Source organism: Mandrillus leucophaeus, unplaced genomic scaffold (assembly GCF_000951045.1).
Source record: "Mandrillus leucophaeus isolate KB7577 unplaced genomic scaffold, Mleu.le_1.0 Scaffold1008, whole genome shotgun sequence".
Taxonomy (NCBI): domain Eukaryota; kingdom Metazoa; phylum Chordata; class Mammalia; order Primates; family Cercopithecidae; genus Mandrillus; species Mandrillus leucophaeus.
In genome coordinates, this window is record NW_012098188.1 from 1056862 (window position 1) to 1076086 (window position 19225).

Below are 19225 nucleotides of genomic sequence, written 5' to 3' on the forward strand. Positions count from 1 at the left end.
GTTTTATACCCAGCCATTCTCCTTTCCCTTTCGATTTTTGTTAGAGCGGGACGGTGCCCTGCATGCTGTGTGCTGTCTGAGTATGACATTTCTAGTAGTAAGGAAGGTTAGGATGGCTCCTTCCTTTGCCTTCATTAAAGTTCTCTTGCCCAGATGTGAGATCTTTAAAAGGTCAGTGTTTTTGAATAAGGAATGAAATCATATTCTAAGATAAAAGTTCAGAGAGTTATACAATAAAATGATAAATTACTAAATGGCATTTCCCTGAGAGGCGATGGTCACTAGTCACTGTTGTTGCATCCCATTCCTCTCGCCTTCAGGGAATATCCCCTCAGGTATGAGAATGCTCACGGCACAAAGGCAGAGAAGAGCTGTGCCTCATACTGTTGGGGCTGGCAGCAAAATGCTGAGCAACCTTGGGTTCTACAACGTGTCCTCTATGGAGGTCAGGCTCTAGGCCTGTTGTGTTGACTGCTGGAGTCTCAACATTCAGAACACGGGCCCAACATGGCATATGTATTGACAGAGAAGCTTCAGGTAATCTCCTTGAATGGATGGGTACATGTTACATGACAGAGCAGGGACTAGATGGAGCCAATATATTAGATCCCCTTCTCTCCACACCTCATTTTCTATATAGTGCAGCCAGTTTGAGAATACGAAATGGAAAGGAAGAAGGCATATTATTTTGTATGTGCCCTATGATCTTTAAATGTTATTAAATGTTGTTAATGAAATGTTGTGGTATAACTAATTATATCCTAGCACCTCTTTCCCATATACTTGCATTCTCTAATTACGTTCTAAGCAATGGTTGCCTGAAGGCTAAGGGTACTTTCGGTCCTTTCCTCCCCCATGAGGACTATGTTTTAACTTGTAATTTCACCTGCAGGAGCTCACAAACCAGCTGCATTTAAGTGCAATTGTACTTTATTCATAGTAACTAATAACAGAAAAGAGACATTGAGGGGGATTTGGCTAGAGATTTATAATCTCATATAAAAAATACGAATTCTTGCTTATTTATGGGTTGAGCATCTTGGGCCCCCGCTGTTTCATCTGATGGCTGCCTGATTTTTGTCTGCAAAATCATTCATTAGTATCTACACTAGAATGTAAACACAGAACGTAAGATAAATTTGTTGTGCAGTACTTGGATAGTTAGAACACATTTCCCCAGATAGAAACATTAAAACTAGAGGTTAGATACCCACTTCCATGTTCACACAACCCTTATGCACCTGAAGAGCTGACTTGATTCCAAATGTCCCTGACCACCTCTTATTTCTTATGGGAAACTGGGTACCAGCTTGGAATGCCAGGAGTGTAATTCTCCAGGGCAGCAACTCTGCCGCCTATGCCATTGGGTCTCCAGCCCTTTTTCATTCTCTGCTTTCTGATGAGCTTACACACGCAGGCATGGTGTACTGTGGGTGCTTAGTATTGCTGTAGGACTTTTTGTGTCCTGAGTTCACCACTACCCTTTAATTCTAAACATTTATAAACTATTAAAGTTAGATTCAAACACTTTCTTTTCCCTAAGCTTTTACCTTCTGCTTATTCTGCTTATAAATCTAGTAAATGTTGGCTGGGCATGGTGGCTCACACCTGTAATCCCAGCACTTTGGGAGGCTGAGGCAGGTGGATCACTCGAGCCCAGGAGTTCAAGACCAGCCTGGGCAACATGGCGAAACCCTGTCTCTACAAAAAATACAAAAATTAGCTGGGTGTGGTGGTGCCCACCTGTAATCCCAGCTACTCGGGAGGCTGAGGCATGAGAATCGCTTGAACCCAGAAGGTGGAGGTTGCAGTGAGCCAAGATCACGCCACTGCACTCCAGTCTGGGTGACAGAGTGAGACTCTGTTACCAAAAACAAAAAATCTAGTAAATGTTAACAGTCACTGTTCAGAGGCCATAACAGTGTTTGAGTCTCAACCTTTACAATTTCTTCGTAAACTTCACCTTTATACTGTTAAGTCACACTTACAAAACTCTAATATATTTTATTTCTTTGTTGAGTGCTTCAGTTGTCTGAATTAAAGAAGGAAACTATTTTAAATAGTCAATAATCATCTTAAGCATAATAAGTTTATAAAAATGATGAACCTAAAATTCTTAATATTTCAACATCATTCTGATCATGTCTTGAATTGCATATGTAAATAATTCAGGTATGCATTTAAATGATTATTTATTAGCATTTTTGTTCTCATAGGCCAAATTCAATTAAAGAGTACAAGTAATAAAATAATAAGTAACACAGACAATGTATTCAGTGGTCTTGCTGCTTTTAAACATCCCTCTAAATGATTTGGGAGTTGAGATATCTGTTCATTAAGGAAAACAGTTCCTTCCCAGGTACTTTACATTCCCATGCAGGTGATTAGAGTTTTCATTTCTTAAAATAAGTAAATATCTTTCCACCTAACTCCAATAATCTTTGAACTTGAGAAGAATTCTCCACTCTTGCATTGTACTCTCTCAGGTCAGTACAAGTCGTAGGTACAGCTATTAAAAGAATATCTGATTGAATTCTGTATATCTTTCATGTAGTTTGACAGTAACACCTCATAGGGCCACATTACTGACATAGTTAGAACATTGTGCTAGCCTTAATTATTTGTCTGCCAAGCCCCTAGTTGTTCAAAGAAAAGGTGGTCTCTTACCAGCTGTCCTTCCCTGGTAATTGGAGCTGTGGAATAAAGGTCAGTTGCTCTTTGAGAATGGGAGTGAGCATTTCTGAGTCCTCATCCTTCAGTGCCCCCATGTGTGGAAGGCTTGGTAAATTGACCTGTGCCTGCAGTTACCAAGCTACGCCTCCTTTTGTCAATATAATTCCCACTTTGCTACTTTGGGTACCAGAGGTACACTCTGCATAGCAGGAACCATACCCTATGCTTTTTGGCTCTTTTGAGAGATCCTAGGTAGAATTAGATACATAAAATCTCAGATACTTGAACCAATTTACACATATACAAATATGTATTCTTTAAAAAAGGATCTTAGTCCTTATTTCTGAGTGATTTTCTTTATCCTTTCCCCATGTTAAGATAACACCTTCCATTAACAAACTGCTCTTGCCTTTTATATAAAAAAAAAATAAAAAAAACTAAGCAGATGAATAACCCAGTGTTATGGGCTGTCATGTCCCCCTCAAACTTGTGTGGTGGAGGCCAAACCCCAGGACCTCACCACAAAAATACAGTTTGGAGATAGGTCTTTAAAGGGCTAAACGACGTCCTAATCCAATGGAACTGGTGTCCTTATAAGAGGTGATTAGGACACAGACACACCACGGACAACCACGTGAGGACACAGGGAGAGGACGGCATCTACCAGCCAAGGACAGAGGCCTCAGAAGAGACCAACCCTGCTGCCCGACTCTGATCATAGACTTCCAGCCTCCAGAATTGCAAGAAAATTAATTTCTATTTAAGCCACCCATTTTGTGTTATTTTGTCATGGCGGCCCTAGCAAATTTGTAGTCCCAAGAATTTAAGATTTTTGATTGTGTGAAGGATCAAGCCATCTGGACCAGTGTTTTCCTGAATTTCTGGGCAGACCTTTCCAGGAAGGTGGGCAGCAAATGGCCCAGGACTGTTCAGCTAGAGGATCACCAGAGAAGTTTCTCCAGTCTCAGCTCCTATCATGTTTTTACAGCTGAATTTTCTGACATTCCTCCACCCCACCAGCACACAAAAATAAGTGAACCAAAAGCATAACAGCTAAAGAAATATTCCTGTGATGTGGTCACCCATGTGTCTTTAGGAGAGAAGCACTTTGTACTGTGTATCACTGTTTATATTCTTAATGTTTTTCTTATATTTCATGATGATTTACATTGCCCGAAATTTTTTAAAAATGTAATTTTGGCATTGTCTTCATATATATGCATATATCCCTGGTGGTAATTCCTAACAGGCCATTGATAGGGAATGCTAAGAGTAAGGATAGTGATAGGGTTTGGCTGTGTCCCCACCCAAATCTCGTCTTGAATTGTAGCTCCCACAATTCCCGTGTATTGTGGGAGGGACCCAGTGGGAGGTAATTGAATCATGGGGGCAGGTCTTTCCCGTGCTGTTCTCGTGATAGTGAGTAAGTCTCATGAGATCTGGTAGTTTTATAAAAAGGAGTTTTCCTGCACAAGCTTGCTCTCATGTCTGCTGCCAAGTGAGATGTGCCTTTCATCTTCTGCCATGATTGTGAGGCCTCCCCAGCCACGTGGAACTGTGAGTCCATTAAACCTCTTTTTCTTTATAAATTACTTATTCTCAGGTATGTCTATCAGCAGCGTGAAAACGACTGATACAGATAGAAACGGAAGAGTAGTGAAGGGCCTCTCACCTTCACTGAAAAAGAATAGAAGTGATTTGAGTTTTGGTAGGAAAGATGATCTTTAAAGCCTTTGTGCATGTTGTGGAGGACAGTTGCTGGTTTTCATTAATTCAAAAGGCCTAGGGATATGTGGGTTCAGCATTAATGTGTAATGCCTCAGACACTGGGAAACTAGCTCTGGGAAGGATTTAGGCAAAGTGACATTCATCTAGAGCTCTATGTTTGTATATTTAACTCTTAAAATAAAAAAAAATTTAGATTATTGCCATTAGCTAAATGGAAGCATCATGGTGCATCAATAGGAAATGGAAAAAAAATGATTAATAGTATTTATACATATGTGTTATTCTGTAGCAATAACGAAGGCGTAGCATGCTGCGGTTTGTTTTCATTTTGTGAGGACTATAGTGTGCTGCTTTTTAGTAAACTGGTGAGCTGCCTCAGAGAAATTGTCACACATAGTTCTGTAAACTCTGCCTATAGGCCCTCATTGACTTTAGGTTGTGAATGAAACGTTTAAAAGTTTATTTTTATTTTTATTTTTTTTAATATGTTTGAAAGTCATTGTACAGTACCCCGATTAGGGAAAAACAAAAAGATAGCCAAAGTTTCTTTTTTTTTTTTTTTTTTGAGACGGAGTCTGGCTCTGTCGCCCAGGCTGGAGTGCAGTGGCGTGATCTCTGCTCACTGCAAGCTCTGCCTCCTGGGTTCACGCCGTTCTCCTGCCTTAGCCTCCCGAGTAGCTGGGACTACAGGCGCCCGCCACCACGCCCGGATAATTTTTTTGTATTTTTTAGTAGAGACAGGGTTTCACCGTGTTAGCCAGGGTGGTCTTCATCTCCTGACCTCGTGATCCACCCACCTCAGCCTCCCAAAGTGCTGGGATTACAGGTGTGAGCCACCGTGCCCGGCCGCAAGATAGCCAAAGTTTCTTAAACGCCTTCTATTTCTATTGCTGCTCTAACAAATTACCACAAACTGAGGCCTGATTTTACCAATCTCTTGGTAAAACTGGGTGTTGGCAGGGCTGTGTTTGTTTCTGGAGGCTCTAATGGAGAATCTTTTCTTGCCTTTTCCAACTATTAGAGGCCACCCACATGTCTTGACTCATCTTCAAAACTAGCACTGTTTCATCTCTTTGAGCATACTTTCTTAGTGCAGGCATTTGTAGCCATAATTTCCCTCCATGCACTGCTTTTGCTGCATCCCTTAAGTTTTGGTATGTTGTGTTTCCATTTTTATTCTCAAAGTATCATTTAATTTCTCTCATAATTTCATCTTTGACCCAGAAATTTTTAGGAGTATGTTGTTTAATTTCCACATTATTTGTGAATTTCCCATGTTTTCTTCAGTTACTCATTTCTAATTTCATTGTTGATTTTGAAAATATATGATTTCACTTCTTTGTAAACTTATTGAGACTTATGGCCCAGCATATGGCCTATTCTAGATAATTTTCCACGTGCACTTAAGAATAATGTATATTCTGTTATTGGGTCAGTTTTGTATAGATGTCTGTCAAATTTTAATGGTTTACAGTGTGTAAGTGGATTAAATCAAGTCTTGTATTTGTTAATCTTCTAATTGTTCTGTCCATTGTCAAGTGTGGCATTGAAGTTTCCAGCTACTATTGTTGGAATCAGCTATATCCCCTTTCAGTTTTGACAGTTTTTGCTGCTTGTGTTTTGGGGCTCTGTGGTTAAGTTCATATATGTTTATAATTGTTGCATCTTCTTGATGGGGTAACCTTTATCACTATAAAATGTTTCTATTAAAATTGTTTGGTTTTTTTAGTGAAATGGTTTCTCCTAAGTCTACTTTGTCTGATATTACTATAGCTACTTCAGCTCTCTTTGGGCTGTTGTTTGCAAGGAGTATCATTTCCATCATTTTATTTTCAATCCTTTTGTACCATTTGGTCTAAATTGTATCTCTATTATAGGTATCATATAGTTAGATCATGTCTTTTTTAAATCCATTCTTCCAATCTCTACCTTTTAATTGGCATTTTTAATCTATTTACATATAATGCGATTATTGGTAAGACAGAATTTATGTGCAGCATGCTGTTGTTTTCTATGTTAAGTTTTCTTGTTACTTTATTTCTTTATTACTGCCTTTTTTAACTTTATTTTCTAGTGTGCCATTTCAATTATTCTGTCCTTTATTTTACTGTATTTCTTAGTGATTGCTCTGTGGACTATGATAAACATCTTAACTTATTTTAAGTAGTTCACAAACCTTTGCTCCTATATAGTTCCATTTCCGACTCTCTTATTTCTGTTGCTGTTGTCATACAGATTACATGTTTATACCTTGTTTGCCCATCAACACTTATAATTTCACTTCGTGCAAAATTTGATTTACAAACAAAACATACGTTTATACTGTCTTTAATATCTCCCAATGGGCAAAAGCAAAGCCCAGTTGTGAGCCATTGCCTTAAAGTATAAAAAATAAGTGTTATAGCATCCTTGTCCTTTATCTCATTTTAAGGTAACTAAGCATAATTTAGAAAGATCACCAGAGACGTTTTTTAATTGGTTATTGGATAACGAGACCCCAGAAAACCCTGGATAAAAAATGTTCCATTTTTACATGTTTCCAAATCTGGCTTGATAGTTTCCAGAACAAAAAATAAAGTAAAACTTTGTAACAATTTTTGGTATAAATACTTCAAGTTAGAACTTTGATTCATTAATCTTTATTCAAATACTGAAAGTATGTTGAGAAGGAAAATATATACAAACTCATAACGTAACTCCAGTAATAATCTCAAGTGAGTTTGACCTGGGGAGGTCTGTTCAGAGAAAGTCGCATATAATTGCGTGATGAGAATCTGAATCTGAACCAGCTGTGTCCACACAGTCTTTATAAGTCATCCCTAATACTCAGAGCGATTGCCCGGGACAGCTGTTTGCCCTGGAAAAAAGCTTCAACAGGGTGACTTCTTGCTGGTGGAGCCCAGATTCAAAACAGGGGCAGGGGGAGGTTACAAAGCGTATCAATCTGTTATTTCATCACATACCTGCTGCCGCCTTAAAGGAAACAGGAAAGCATTCTTTGATTAGCATCTGCACGGTCTGAGATTCTGCTTTGAAAAAAATCCATGTAGGAAAAGCGAGAAGGAAAGGAGGTGCACAGGAAAGGAGAGCCAGTTCATCTCTGTGACCAGAAAAATTAAAAGTTCTTTTTGCACATGTCATGTACTGCCAAATATGTGCTTTTAAATGAGAGAGAGAACAATATGCATATACATAGCAGTATTATTCAGTATCCTGGGCTTTTTCCTCTTCTTTATGGTTATCAGGTTTTTGTGCAAATGGATGTAAACACACACATACATACACACACACACATATTTTTTCTTTTTTTTTGAGAGAGAGGGTCATACTCTGTTGCACAGGCTAGAGTACAATGCAGTGGTACAACCATAGCTGACTGTAGCCTCAAACTCCTGGGCTCAACCGTTCTCTCACCTCAGCTCCCCGAGTAGCTGGGACCAGAGGCGCATGCTACCACACCCAGCTAATTTTTAAATTTTTTTTTTGTAGGGACAGGGTCTCGCTATATTGTCCTGGCTGGTCTCGAACTCCTGGTCTCGAGCGATCCTCCTTGCCACAGCTTCCCAAGTGCCCGAAATTATAGGCATGAGCCACAGCCCCCAGCTAACATATTCTTTAACACCAATATCTACAGGATTTAAGACTCTCTCTGTTGAATAGCTCAACTTAAAGATACGGTCGCTCTCCTGAATTTATAAATCCAAATCAACAGTTATTCTCCCAAGCTAGAGACCCACCCTCCTTATGGTTGCAGGGGGTTCCCTGGCACACTGCATGCTAGTTAGAAAGCCCTCACACTGACCCCAGGCCCCTCCCGATATTCCTATGCCCGTTGGCCACCTACCTGTGGGTCTTTTCTCTCTGGGAGCCTCCTTGTTCTCTGTGTTTGGGACAGGCTGTCACCCTCTGTCAACTAGGGTACCTTGCTCTTAAATTATCCCTTCAATCCCACCTCCACCATAATTAAAATTAAAACAGTAGTGGGGCCTGCTTTTAGCCTGCAGTGTGTGGGCGTGGAGGGAGGGCACGCTGAAGCTCCATGGAAGGAATGACGCCATACTTTGTGTGCTCACCTGTGCCCCAGAAAGGATGGCACTGGGGACAAGAGCCCCAAAACATGGGCATCCCCTCCTCCCTAAGAAGGCTTAATGGAGGGTCCCCTTCAGGGATTCCATCAATAAAGAAAGCACGTTTTATGAAGGGAAGTTGAGAAGTCCCAGGAAGACTTCCTCACATTGGACTCCCGGGGTCATTTACTAGTGTTGTGATGGTGGATGGGTATTTTTTGTCATTCAGGGCTACTTCTATTAACATGGTAACTGTTCATTTTTTCCCAGCCTAATAAGGTTTTCTTTTTAAAATAATTTTATGCAGTTTTAATTGGAGTACAATAAACTGCACATAAAGTGTATCGTGTGACCAGTTTCGGCGTGCAGTTACCTGTGACACAATTCCCACACCCAGATGACAGATTTCCCACAATCCCCAGAAGTTTCTTGAGCCCACTGCAACCCCTGCCTCTCTCTGACCCCATGCCAAGGGAACCACTGGTCTGCTTCTACAATTACAGATTTCCTAGAATTTTATATAGAACTATACGGTATGTGTTCTTTTTTAAATCTGGCTTCTTTCACTGAGCATAATTTTGTGAACACATTTATGTCATTGTGTGTACCAATCGTTTTTATGCCTTTTATTCCATTGTGTGGCTGCACCACAGGTTGAATATCTATTGACCTATTGACAGTCTTGGCTTCTTCCCAGTTTTTAGCTATTACAAATGAAATTGCCATAAATAGCTGTGTGTAAGTCTTCGTGTAAACATAGGCTTTTCTTTCTTGGGTAAACATGTAGGACTGGACTGATTCCTTCCTGAGGATTGTATTCTAAATTTATAGTTAACTTTTAAAGAAACTGCCCAAAGAGTTGCTATGTTAGCCTTTTATTACTGCTGTAATCAATTGTCGCAAACAGTGGCTTAAAATAACACAAATGTATTCTTACAGTTCTGGACGCCAGAATTGGTCTCAGTTGGTAAAATGAAGGTATTGGCAGGGCGGTGTTCCTCTCTGGAGGCTGTGGGGGATTGGCTGTTTCCTTGCCTCTCCAGCTCCTAGAGTGGTCGCCATTCCTAGGCTCTGACCACCGCTCCTCTTCACACCTTCTCTGACTCTCTCCCTCCTGGCCGCCTCTTATAAGGACCTTGTGATTATATTGAGTCCACCTGGATAATTCAGGGTCACCTCCCCCACAAGATTCTTACTTTTGCAAATTCCCTGTTGCCATGGAATTTAACATTCACAGATTGTAGGAATTAAGACTTGGACATCTTTGGGGGACCATTATTCTCTCTACTGCAGATTGTGTCATCACTGAGTTCTAAAGTTCAGTTCCTTACGTATTCTGGGTACAAGTCCTTTGGGTGTCTCTGTGCATGTGTGTTTGTATGTATTGTAAATATTTTCCCTCAAATCTGTAGCTTGCCTTTTGCTTTCTTGTGTGTGTGTGCCTTTTAATTTTGAAGAAGGCCCTTTTTTCCATATGTTCTCGCATGGCCCTTGCTTTTTGTGTTCTATGTATAAAACCTTCACATAATCCAAGCTTCCAAGGATTTTTCTCCTGTTTTCTTATAGAAGTTTATGATCCTAGGAATCAGTATTTTTCCCCAATACAGATACGTTTTCATACAGATAGGTATGGTCTAGTAATACCTTTTGAACCAGGTCATTTTTTAAGTGATTTTTTAATTTAAATATGGATCAGAAAAAAATTCTTAGACCAATTCCCATATCTATTAAATAGAATTGCTAATGCGTGTGAATTATGCCACATGCTAATCAAGAGTTTTACTTTGCAGATGATCACTCAATTATCTTTACAGATCTCTATTTTAAGCAATCATATTTATTATTTTTTCTCTATAGTTCAAAAATGATAGTTTACAGCCACAGGAAGCGATATATCAAATACTTAAATACTTTTTTGTAAGCCCACTAGAGCAAGCTTCTCATTTGAGGCAATATTACTGAGACTTTTAATTTTATGCTTATTCATTTCAGTCCTTTAAATTCCTAAACACGAGAAAGCACTAGCATTTACATGCAGGCTCGTTTGTAAAGGTGAGACAGTGACAGCACAGTGCTATGGAAGTTTCTATCCTGTATATTTAAAGCACAAAGTGTGTTAGCGGTTGTAGGGAAAAGCGCGGTAGTGCTCACGGCGTGTTAACAACTTGCAACATTTGTTGAAGAACAGATCATTGCACTTCTCGTCATTTGATGTTCTCATCACCGAGTTTCTCCCTCCTCATACTGCTAGGAATTTGTGCTTGGCTTGTAACATAGCTTCTACCCGACTTCTGTTTTCGGGTCTGAGAGGACATTTCTTAGATAATAGGTCATTGAGGTTAGTTAGCTGAAGGTGACATATGGATGGGTCTTCAGGTGAGAAAAACATTCTGATTGACATAGTGATGTATTCTTAATCACTGTTTTTGCAAGGTTTCTCTTTGCTGCTGTTTGTTTCAAAAATATATTAATGAACTTATCATTTCTGATTACTGATTTATTTAACCTTGTAAGGACTGTTTCAAGGTCGGTTGTCACATTTTTCTTGGTGCCTAGCACAAAGTAGGTACCCAGTCAACATTTGTTGAATTTAACTGATTGTATTCTGAGCATGTGCCATTTTTACATACCCAGGCTATCTGGCTTCTCAAGATTTTTCATCTGTGATTTGAATCAATATTACATGTTATGTTTACTTGTGCAACACAGGATGTTCCCAACTTAGAAATATTTGTCTCAGAAGGGGCTCTGTGCTCAGTCATTGGAAACCTGGACTGAATTTTAATTTAAGGGGAAAGTCAGTTTTAGGTTCGTTTGGATTCTAGTTCATAGCATTCCAGTTTTGTTCTTCAGTTTCCACAGTGTAAATGAAATAGCACATATAGCAGCAAAGAACAGTGAGCCAGTCATAGGGGTGCAGTACATCACTTATCAACCAAAACAAGCAAACCATACCGTTAAATTTTGAACCAGGTAGGTTTGGGTTTTCTCCTAAGTTATAAACAGCTATTTATCCATGGAAGGCAAGTTGTATGGAGATTGCAGAAAACCTAAAAGAGAGGAATATATTTTGTGTTTTTGGACTTTGACAGCACTAATTTTGATTTCCTTTTCCTGTGACATACTTACCTCTGATTTTTGCTCACCCTCAGCCCCACTGTTCTATAGTTTTGGAGTGTTTCCTGCAAATCACAGTGTCTTTCTGCTACACATTGGGATAAGAAAATATATACATGAATTAGATCTGGTAATGGCAGGCCTTGAGAATAGAGCAAAGGGTAAAACCCAAATATGTCAGCATCCAAGCCCACATAGGTGTGACAGTTATCCAGACTGTGTTAAAGTTTCCTGATTGTGTTAGGACATATTGTATTGCTATAACAAAATGCCTGAGTCTGGGTAATTTGTAAGAAAATGGGATTAAATGGCTGTCAATTCTGCAGGCTGTACAGAAAGCAAGCCACCGAGGCATGTGGCTTGTGCACTATAGAACACCAGGATGAGCTCCCTTTGAGCCCTGGCTGAAGCAGGAGCAGTGGGGATGAGGGGAGCAGTGTTCTGAGGCAGCTGGGCCCTGGGTCTGGCTCAGAAAACCACTCTTCTCTTCTAGTCCCCTGGGCCTGTGATGGGAGAGGCTGCCTTGGAGACTTCTGAAATACCTGTGAAACCTTTTCCCCACTGTTTTTGTGTCAGCACTTCCCTCCTTTTTAAATAATGCAAATTTCTCTGGCAAGTGGTTGCTCCACAGCCTGCTTGAATTCCTCTCCTGAAAAAGCTTTTTCTTTCTCTGCCACATGGCCGGGCAGCATATTTCCTAAACTTTTTTGCTCTACCTTCCCTTTAAATATAACTTCCAACTTTGTCATTTCTTTGCCTCTGCATCTGAGCATAGGCTGTTAGAAGAAGCCGGGTTACATATAGCCTGCTTTGCTGCTTAGAAATTTCTTCTGCTGGATAACCTAAATGATTACCCTGAAGTTCAAACTTCCACGGAACCCTAGGGCATAAACAGAATGCAGCCAAGTTCTTTGCTAAGAAATAACATGCGTGACCTTTCCTCCAGTTTTCAGTTTCTCATTTCCATGTGAGACCTTGTCGGCCTGGACTTCACCATCCATATCACTATCGGCATTTTGATCACAACCATTTAACGGTTCTGTAGGAAGCTGCAGATTATCTCTCATCTTCCTGTTGTCTTCCGAGCCCTCCAAACTCTTTCAACCTCTGCCTGTTACCCAGTTCCAAAGTCACTTCCGTATTTTCAGGTATCCTTGTAGCAACACACCACTTCTGGTACCAGTTTTCTGTATTAGACCGTGCTTGCATTGCTTTAAAGAAATGTCTGAGTCTAGATAATTTATAAGAACAGCGGTTTAATTGGCTTACATTTCTGCAAGTTATACAGGAAGCATAGTGGCAGCTGCTTTGGGAGCGTCCTCAGGAGGCTTACAATCATGGTGGAAGGCTAAGCAGGAGCAGGCATATAACATGACAAAAGCATGAGCGAGAGAGAGAGTTGGGGGGGAGTTACCACACACTTTTAAACCACTAGATCTCATGTGAACTCAGAGCAAGAGCTCACTCATCAACAAGGCGGGGATGGCCCAAGCGAAGGATCTGCCCCCATGATCAGTTGACCTCCCATCAAGCCCTGCCTCCAATATTGGGGGTTACAATTCAGCATGAGATTTGGGAGGGAATAAATATACAAACTCTATTACTGACCATTGCAGTTTCTCCTCATAAACAGTGACCTGATGCAGGGTCTTTTTTGGTGTAGAGGTGGCATGGAGATTAGTTCATTCTAATTGGTCGTTACCAAAGGCTGGGCAAGGGCATGTGGTAGGGGATGCAGGAGTGCCTGTGGAATGTGGAATGAATGAGGCTGAGCAGGGCAGGGAGCCCCGAGAGAAGTGCCTAGCCCACCATCCACCTGGGAACATGCTAAGGGTTTGGTAACGGATGGCCAAGGTGGCTGAGAAGAAACCAGGAGGCAGGCCATGGTAGGAGGGCAGCCACACTCATCCCATGAGTCTAGCTGGCGGCCCAGGGTCCTTGGCCAGCTCATGACTATCTCCTTTAAGGGACTTGATTGTATCAGGCATGCCTGCAGAGTTTCCACCACCAGCCAGAGAGCCAAAATGTTTCCCAAGCCAATCCCATGGGATGCCTAACTTCTAGTGAGCCACCCCCAGCCTCCATGACAACAGCCTCCAGTCAGGGCCCACTGAAGCCTCCCTTTTCCCACTGTAAAGCTTTCCCGCTCCCCCACCTGCATTTGAGCTTCTGCCAAAGGCGAGTGCTGGTGTCCAACTCTCTTGCTATACAATCTCTGAATGAACAGCCTCTGCTCGTTCTCATTTGAAGAGGTTTTCTTTTACCTTCACACATGTACAGTTAACTTTATAACTCAGTGCCTCCTCATTTACCAGAATCTGGTCTTTTCGTGGGCTTCTCTTGTCTTCCCACAAATGTAATAATGCCTTCCTATGACACTAGGATGCTTTGAGCAGATAGACTCTTCCAGTCCATGCAAAGAGGTGGTGTGGTTTGGCCTCACTCCTCACTGCAGGCTCAGGCCAGCTCCCCCTTGCAGCCATGTGCGTGGACGTGACTCTGGGAGTGAAGTGAAATAGCACTGCCGACAGGATCTGGGCTCTGTGCTGTGTGCCAGGAGCATAGAGAGCAATGTGAAACAGCTGTTGCCCACAGCGACCTTTCAGAACAGTTTTTGCGGTTTGGGTTCTGGGGATTATTAAGTAAGCTTGGCTGTGTAAGAAGGTCAAAAAAAGCCCAAGGCAACCCCAGATATCAGAAGTGGCCATTTCAGAAAGCTGAAACCCTTCTCCTGTGAAGGGCTGGGTTTCCAAGCTTAGGTAGTTCAAAGCTCAATTTTTAGGATTGCTGTGCTACTGACTGAAAGTTGGTTTTTGGAAATGGACCCTTATTTTCCAATATCTTTCATAAAGCTGGAAATGCTTTCAGTAGAAGAAAAGGAGGATCTGGATCTTCTGTTAGAACATATATATATAGTGGTGTACAAGTTTCAGTAGTTACTCTCAAAAGAAGGTCACCAAGGACAACTGTGATTTCATATGTAATGATTCCAGCCTAGATAGAAAATGTTTTTTTCTTGATTTCCATTTAAGAGAGTTGAACCAATTAAGTAATCCTTGCATATAGTATGTTCCATTAAGTTGTCAATGTTTTTATTCCAAGATGCATGTTTCTTTAAAAGAGCTAGCTTATTAGGGCATGTCTTTGTAAGTGCTTTACGCTGGCCATGTCTGAGAATGCTGTGCATAACTTTCACTGAATTTTACATCTCATTTGATGCAGACCTAATTAACTATGATTAACTGAGAACTCCAATTTATTGGAATCGTTTGCTGCAGTTAACTTGAGAAAGAATGGGGCATATTTAAGGGTCCTTATTTTTAAATCTTGCTTTCATTACAAACACATTAACATAAGTCTGATTTGGGGGTGGCAGAGGGAAATAGGAAAAGAAATGTAACTAAATCATAATGGGGTACAATATAAAGGAAAGTACGTACTGGGATGAATGTCATCATAGATTGTTTATTCTTTAATTTGTACTAATTTGTACATTTGTATATGTACAATCAAACACTTCTTAGTTAAGATTGATATATTTTTAAAATCACAACTTTATAGAGCAGAAGTCTTGCATGAAAACATAATGCCAGGTCAGTGGCCCTCCACTTGAGCACACGTTCAAATCACTGAGGGGGCTCTGAAAAACACACATTGCTGGGCCCCACCCCCGTTTCTGATTCTGTAGCTCCGGGGTAGGGCCTGCTGTGTGGTTGGAATGTTTGTTCTCTCTGAAACTCATGTTGAAACTTAATCCCCAGTGTGGCAGTATTGAGAGCTGTGGGGCCTCTAACAGGTGTTGGGTCACGAAGGCTCTGCCCTCATGTGGACCCTTTCATTCATGGATTAATAGATTAATGAGTTATTGGATGAATGGGTTATCAAAGGAGTGGGACTGGTAGCTTTGTAAGAAGAGAAAGAGGCTGGGCACTGTGGCTCACACTTGTAATCCCAGCACTTTGGGAGGCTGAGGCAGGCGGATCCTGAGGTCAGGAGTTTGGGATCAGCCTGGCCAACATAGTGAAACCCCATCTCTACTAAACCCCACCTCTACAAAAAATTAGCTGGGCATTGTGGTGTGCATTTGTGATCCCAGCTACTCGGGAAGCTGAGGCAGGAGAATCGCATGAACCTGGGAGGCAGAGGTTTCAGTGAACGGAGATCATGCCTTTGCACTCCAACCCTGGCGACAGTGCGAGACTCCGTCTCAAAAAGAAAAGAAAGAAAAAAAAAGGGAGAGAAAGACCTGAGCTGGCACACTCAGCTCCCTCAAGTTATGATGCCCTGTGCTGCCTTGGGACTCCATGGAGTCGCCACCAGCAAGAAGGCCCTCCCAAAATGTGTCCTCTCGAGGTTGGACTTCTCAGTCTCCATAACTGTAAGAAATAAATGTCTTCATAAATTACCACGTTTTAGGCATTCTGTTAATAAGCAACAGAAAATGAGACAGAGTCCAAGAATATGTAGTTGAACAGCATCTCACTTCATACTGATGCTGCTGGTCTAGGGACCTCATTTCGAGAATCAAGGTGTTTAGGAAACAAGCAGTAGAATATCTTAGATTAACAAAACTCGTGGGTTTACATTTTAAATAAATTCAACAATTACTGATTACCTACTATGAACTGTCAAAATGGTTTAGAAAAATGACACCACCACTTCTATCAAAATGTACTGGATGCTGGGTTTTTTAATTAAAGCAACTTCACTTTAAAATGTTGTTTTATACACATTCAAAAACACCGCTGACCCGCTTTCCTCAGCTTCCACTAAGGTGCTTAGCCCTTCCGAGGAAGCTAAGGCCTTGTTGTGAAGCTGTCACTCATTACTCATTGGGTGACTAGCACCCTGCCCGGTGGTGCCAGCCCCACACTCTCCTGCACCATGGCCTCCATCTTTGAGCTCACTTGCATCTACTCAGCTCTCATTCTACACTGCAGTGTGGTGACCATCACATAAGACCATTGCCCTCATTAAAGCAGCTAGTATAAATGGTGAACCTTTTGGGCCTGGCTTGTTTGCAAGGGCCTGGCCAGTGTCAACATCGGGAGCCTTTTTGGTAGCATGGGGGCTGGTGTACCTGTACCTACAGGCAGTCTGCCCCTGTACCATTGCCCCAGCCAAAGTCAACATTGGGAGCCTCCTTTGCAGCAGCATGGGGGCTGCTGGACCTGTACCTGTAGGCAGTCCTGCCCCTCCACTGCTGCCCCAGCTGAGCAGAAGGAAGTGCAAGCTAGGAAAGCAGCATCTGAGGGGTCTACTTAGGACACGGGCTTTAATCTTTTTGAACAAACTTCTTTTGTAACATGATCAATGAAAAGCTGTACTCTTGGCTGGGCACCGTGGCTCACGCCTGTAATCCCAGCACTCTGGGGGTCCAAAGTGGGAGGATCACTCCAGGCCAGGAGTTCAAAAATAGCCTGGACAACATAGGGAGACCCTGTCTGTACAAAAAAAATTAAAAATCAGCCTGGTGTGGTGGCACACACCTGTAGCCCCAGCTACTTGGGAGGCTGAGGTGGGAGGATCACTTGAGCCCGGGAGGTCAGGGCTGCAGTGGGATGTGATCACCCTACTACACTCAGGTGAGACCTTGTCTAAGAAAAGTTGAACTCTTAAAATGCGCACTCACATAATCAACTAACATCTTTATAACTGTGAGATTGTGACGATTTGATTCTAACTCAGGATCAGCCTTTCTATAGTTTATTTTGTGTCTTTAAGGACCTAGCCTATCTAACACAAATCACTGGCTTTAGGTTTTTCTCTTTTTTGTAATTGGGAATAATAAAAAGTATGTTCAAGATATATCAAGATTAGTTTTGGGGAAAAAAAGCATTAAGTAGATTCAGTTGTGCAAGATGCACAAAGTGTGACTTCGTAAGTAAGCAGTCACAAACTTGGGTTCATAATCCCTTACCCAAAATCTGTGGAGCCAGATGTATTTAAATATAGGTTATTTTTAAAAGGTATTAGAATTTATATGTTCCATGACACATAACGTTCTCGGGGGTTCTCAGGCAGCACCCGTAATCAAATCCATTAGTATTTCCTTAGGGAAGTGCTTGAAGAGTTGCACTAAGTATGATAAATGTGGACCATTAAAGCCACCTCATGCCGGCCCAGTACAGATTTTGCAGCGTTTTCAGAAGCTTTGGGGTTATGGAATTGGGAGCAGAGGCTGTGTTCCTCTGCAGTCCCAGCAATTAAGAAGTGTTTGTGAAGCTGGTTTAATGTGCCTAGCAGGTGTGATGTATTGGTGAATTCCAAATAATTCATAGTTGTTTTGTTTGTTTGTTTTTTAAGCAAAATATTTGGTAGGAGGCACTTTAGTTTCTCAAGTTCAACAGCTGTTTGCTGTTATTGGAGCGTTGCTGTTAAGGGAGACAGCAGATCTTGTCAATTCCCCGTAACTCACAGTTAACAAAAGCATTCCCTGATGATTCCATATGTTGATGCTCAGAGGTAATTCTGGGCCAAGCACTCAGAGCACAACACAGATTATTTCACTCCATGGACGCAACCGCCTGGAAGGTGTGTGGCATGAGTACGTCATTAGGATCCCATTTTAGAGGTGTGCAAGCCAAGGCACAGCAGGCTTATAAGACATGCAGTATGACTAGGATCCTCATTTTATAGGTGCTTTACCCAAGGCTGCTAGCTTCCAGAGTTTCCGGCTAGAAAGCTGCAGAGCTGGGGTTTCCCGAAAGGCCACTGGGCTTTACAGGGCCTGGCTTCACTGCCTGGGCTGCCTGCCACCTCCCACGCCTAAAGCATCTCCCCCCACCCCTGCCCCGCCCCCAGCTTTAAGGCCACCTCCCCTTTGCAGGTCAGCGGCTATTAAATACATTTCTCCAGTAAACATCGTATGTCAGACAGGCTAAGAAACTTGTCCCAGGGCGTGCAGCTGAGCTGGGAGTTTTCTGCAGGTCTCATGCAAGCCCTAGGTCTTGTATGAACATGGGGGTAGGGGCAAAATCAGGCCTTCCCATATGTATTAATGTTCGTTCGTTCTCACAGTGCTGTAAAGAACTTCCCTGAGACTGGGTATTCTATAGAGGAAAGAGGTTTAATTGACTCACAGTTCCACATGGCTGGGGAGGCCTTGGGAAGCTTACAGTCATGGCAGAAGGCAAGGCAGCAGGAGAAAGAGGGTCAAAGGAGGCACTTGCAAACACTTATAAAACCTTCAGATCTCGTGAGATCTATCACGAGAACAGCAAAGGGAAACCACCCACTGATCCAATCACCTCCCTCCCTCCACACTTGGGGATTACGGTTTGAGATTGTCAGGCCTCTGAGCCCAAGCTAAGCCATCATATCCCCTGTGACCTGCACGTATACATCCAGATGGCCTGAAGCAACGGAAGAACCACAAAGTGAAAATAGCCAGTTCCTGCCTTAACTGATGACCCTCCACCATTGTGATTTGTTCCTGCCCCACCCTAACTGATCAATTGACTTTGTGACATTCCTTCTCCTGGACAATGAGTCTCAGGAGCTCCCCACTGAGCACCTTGTGACCCCTGCCCACAAAAGAAAAACCCCCTTTAACTGTAATTTTCCACTACCTACCTAAATCCTATAAAACTGCCCCACCCTTATCTCCCTTTGCTGACTCCTTTTTCGGACTCAGTCTG

The 19225-nt window shown here is 41.9% G+C and overlaps 1 protein-coding gene across 1 annotated transcript in view; it reads left to right on the forward strand.

Moving 5' to 3' along the window:
* Positions 1–274: 274 nt before the first annotated feature.
* The window catches only part of HDHD1 (haloacid dehalogenase-like hydrolase domain containing 1), an 81836-nt gene continuing 62885 nt past the window's right edge, over positions 275–19225 (forward strand). Inside the window, exon 1 of the mRNA XM_011974204.1 lies at positions 275–445. Within this exon, the coding sequence (XP_011829594.1) occupies positions 275–445 (171 nt within the window). The remainder of the gene's footprint in view (positions 446–19225) is intronic.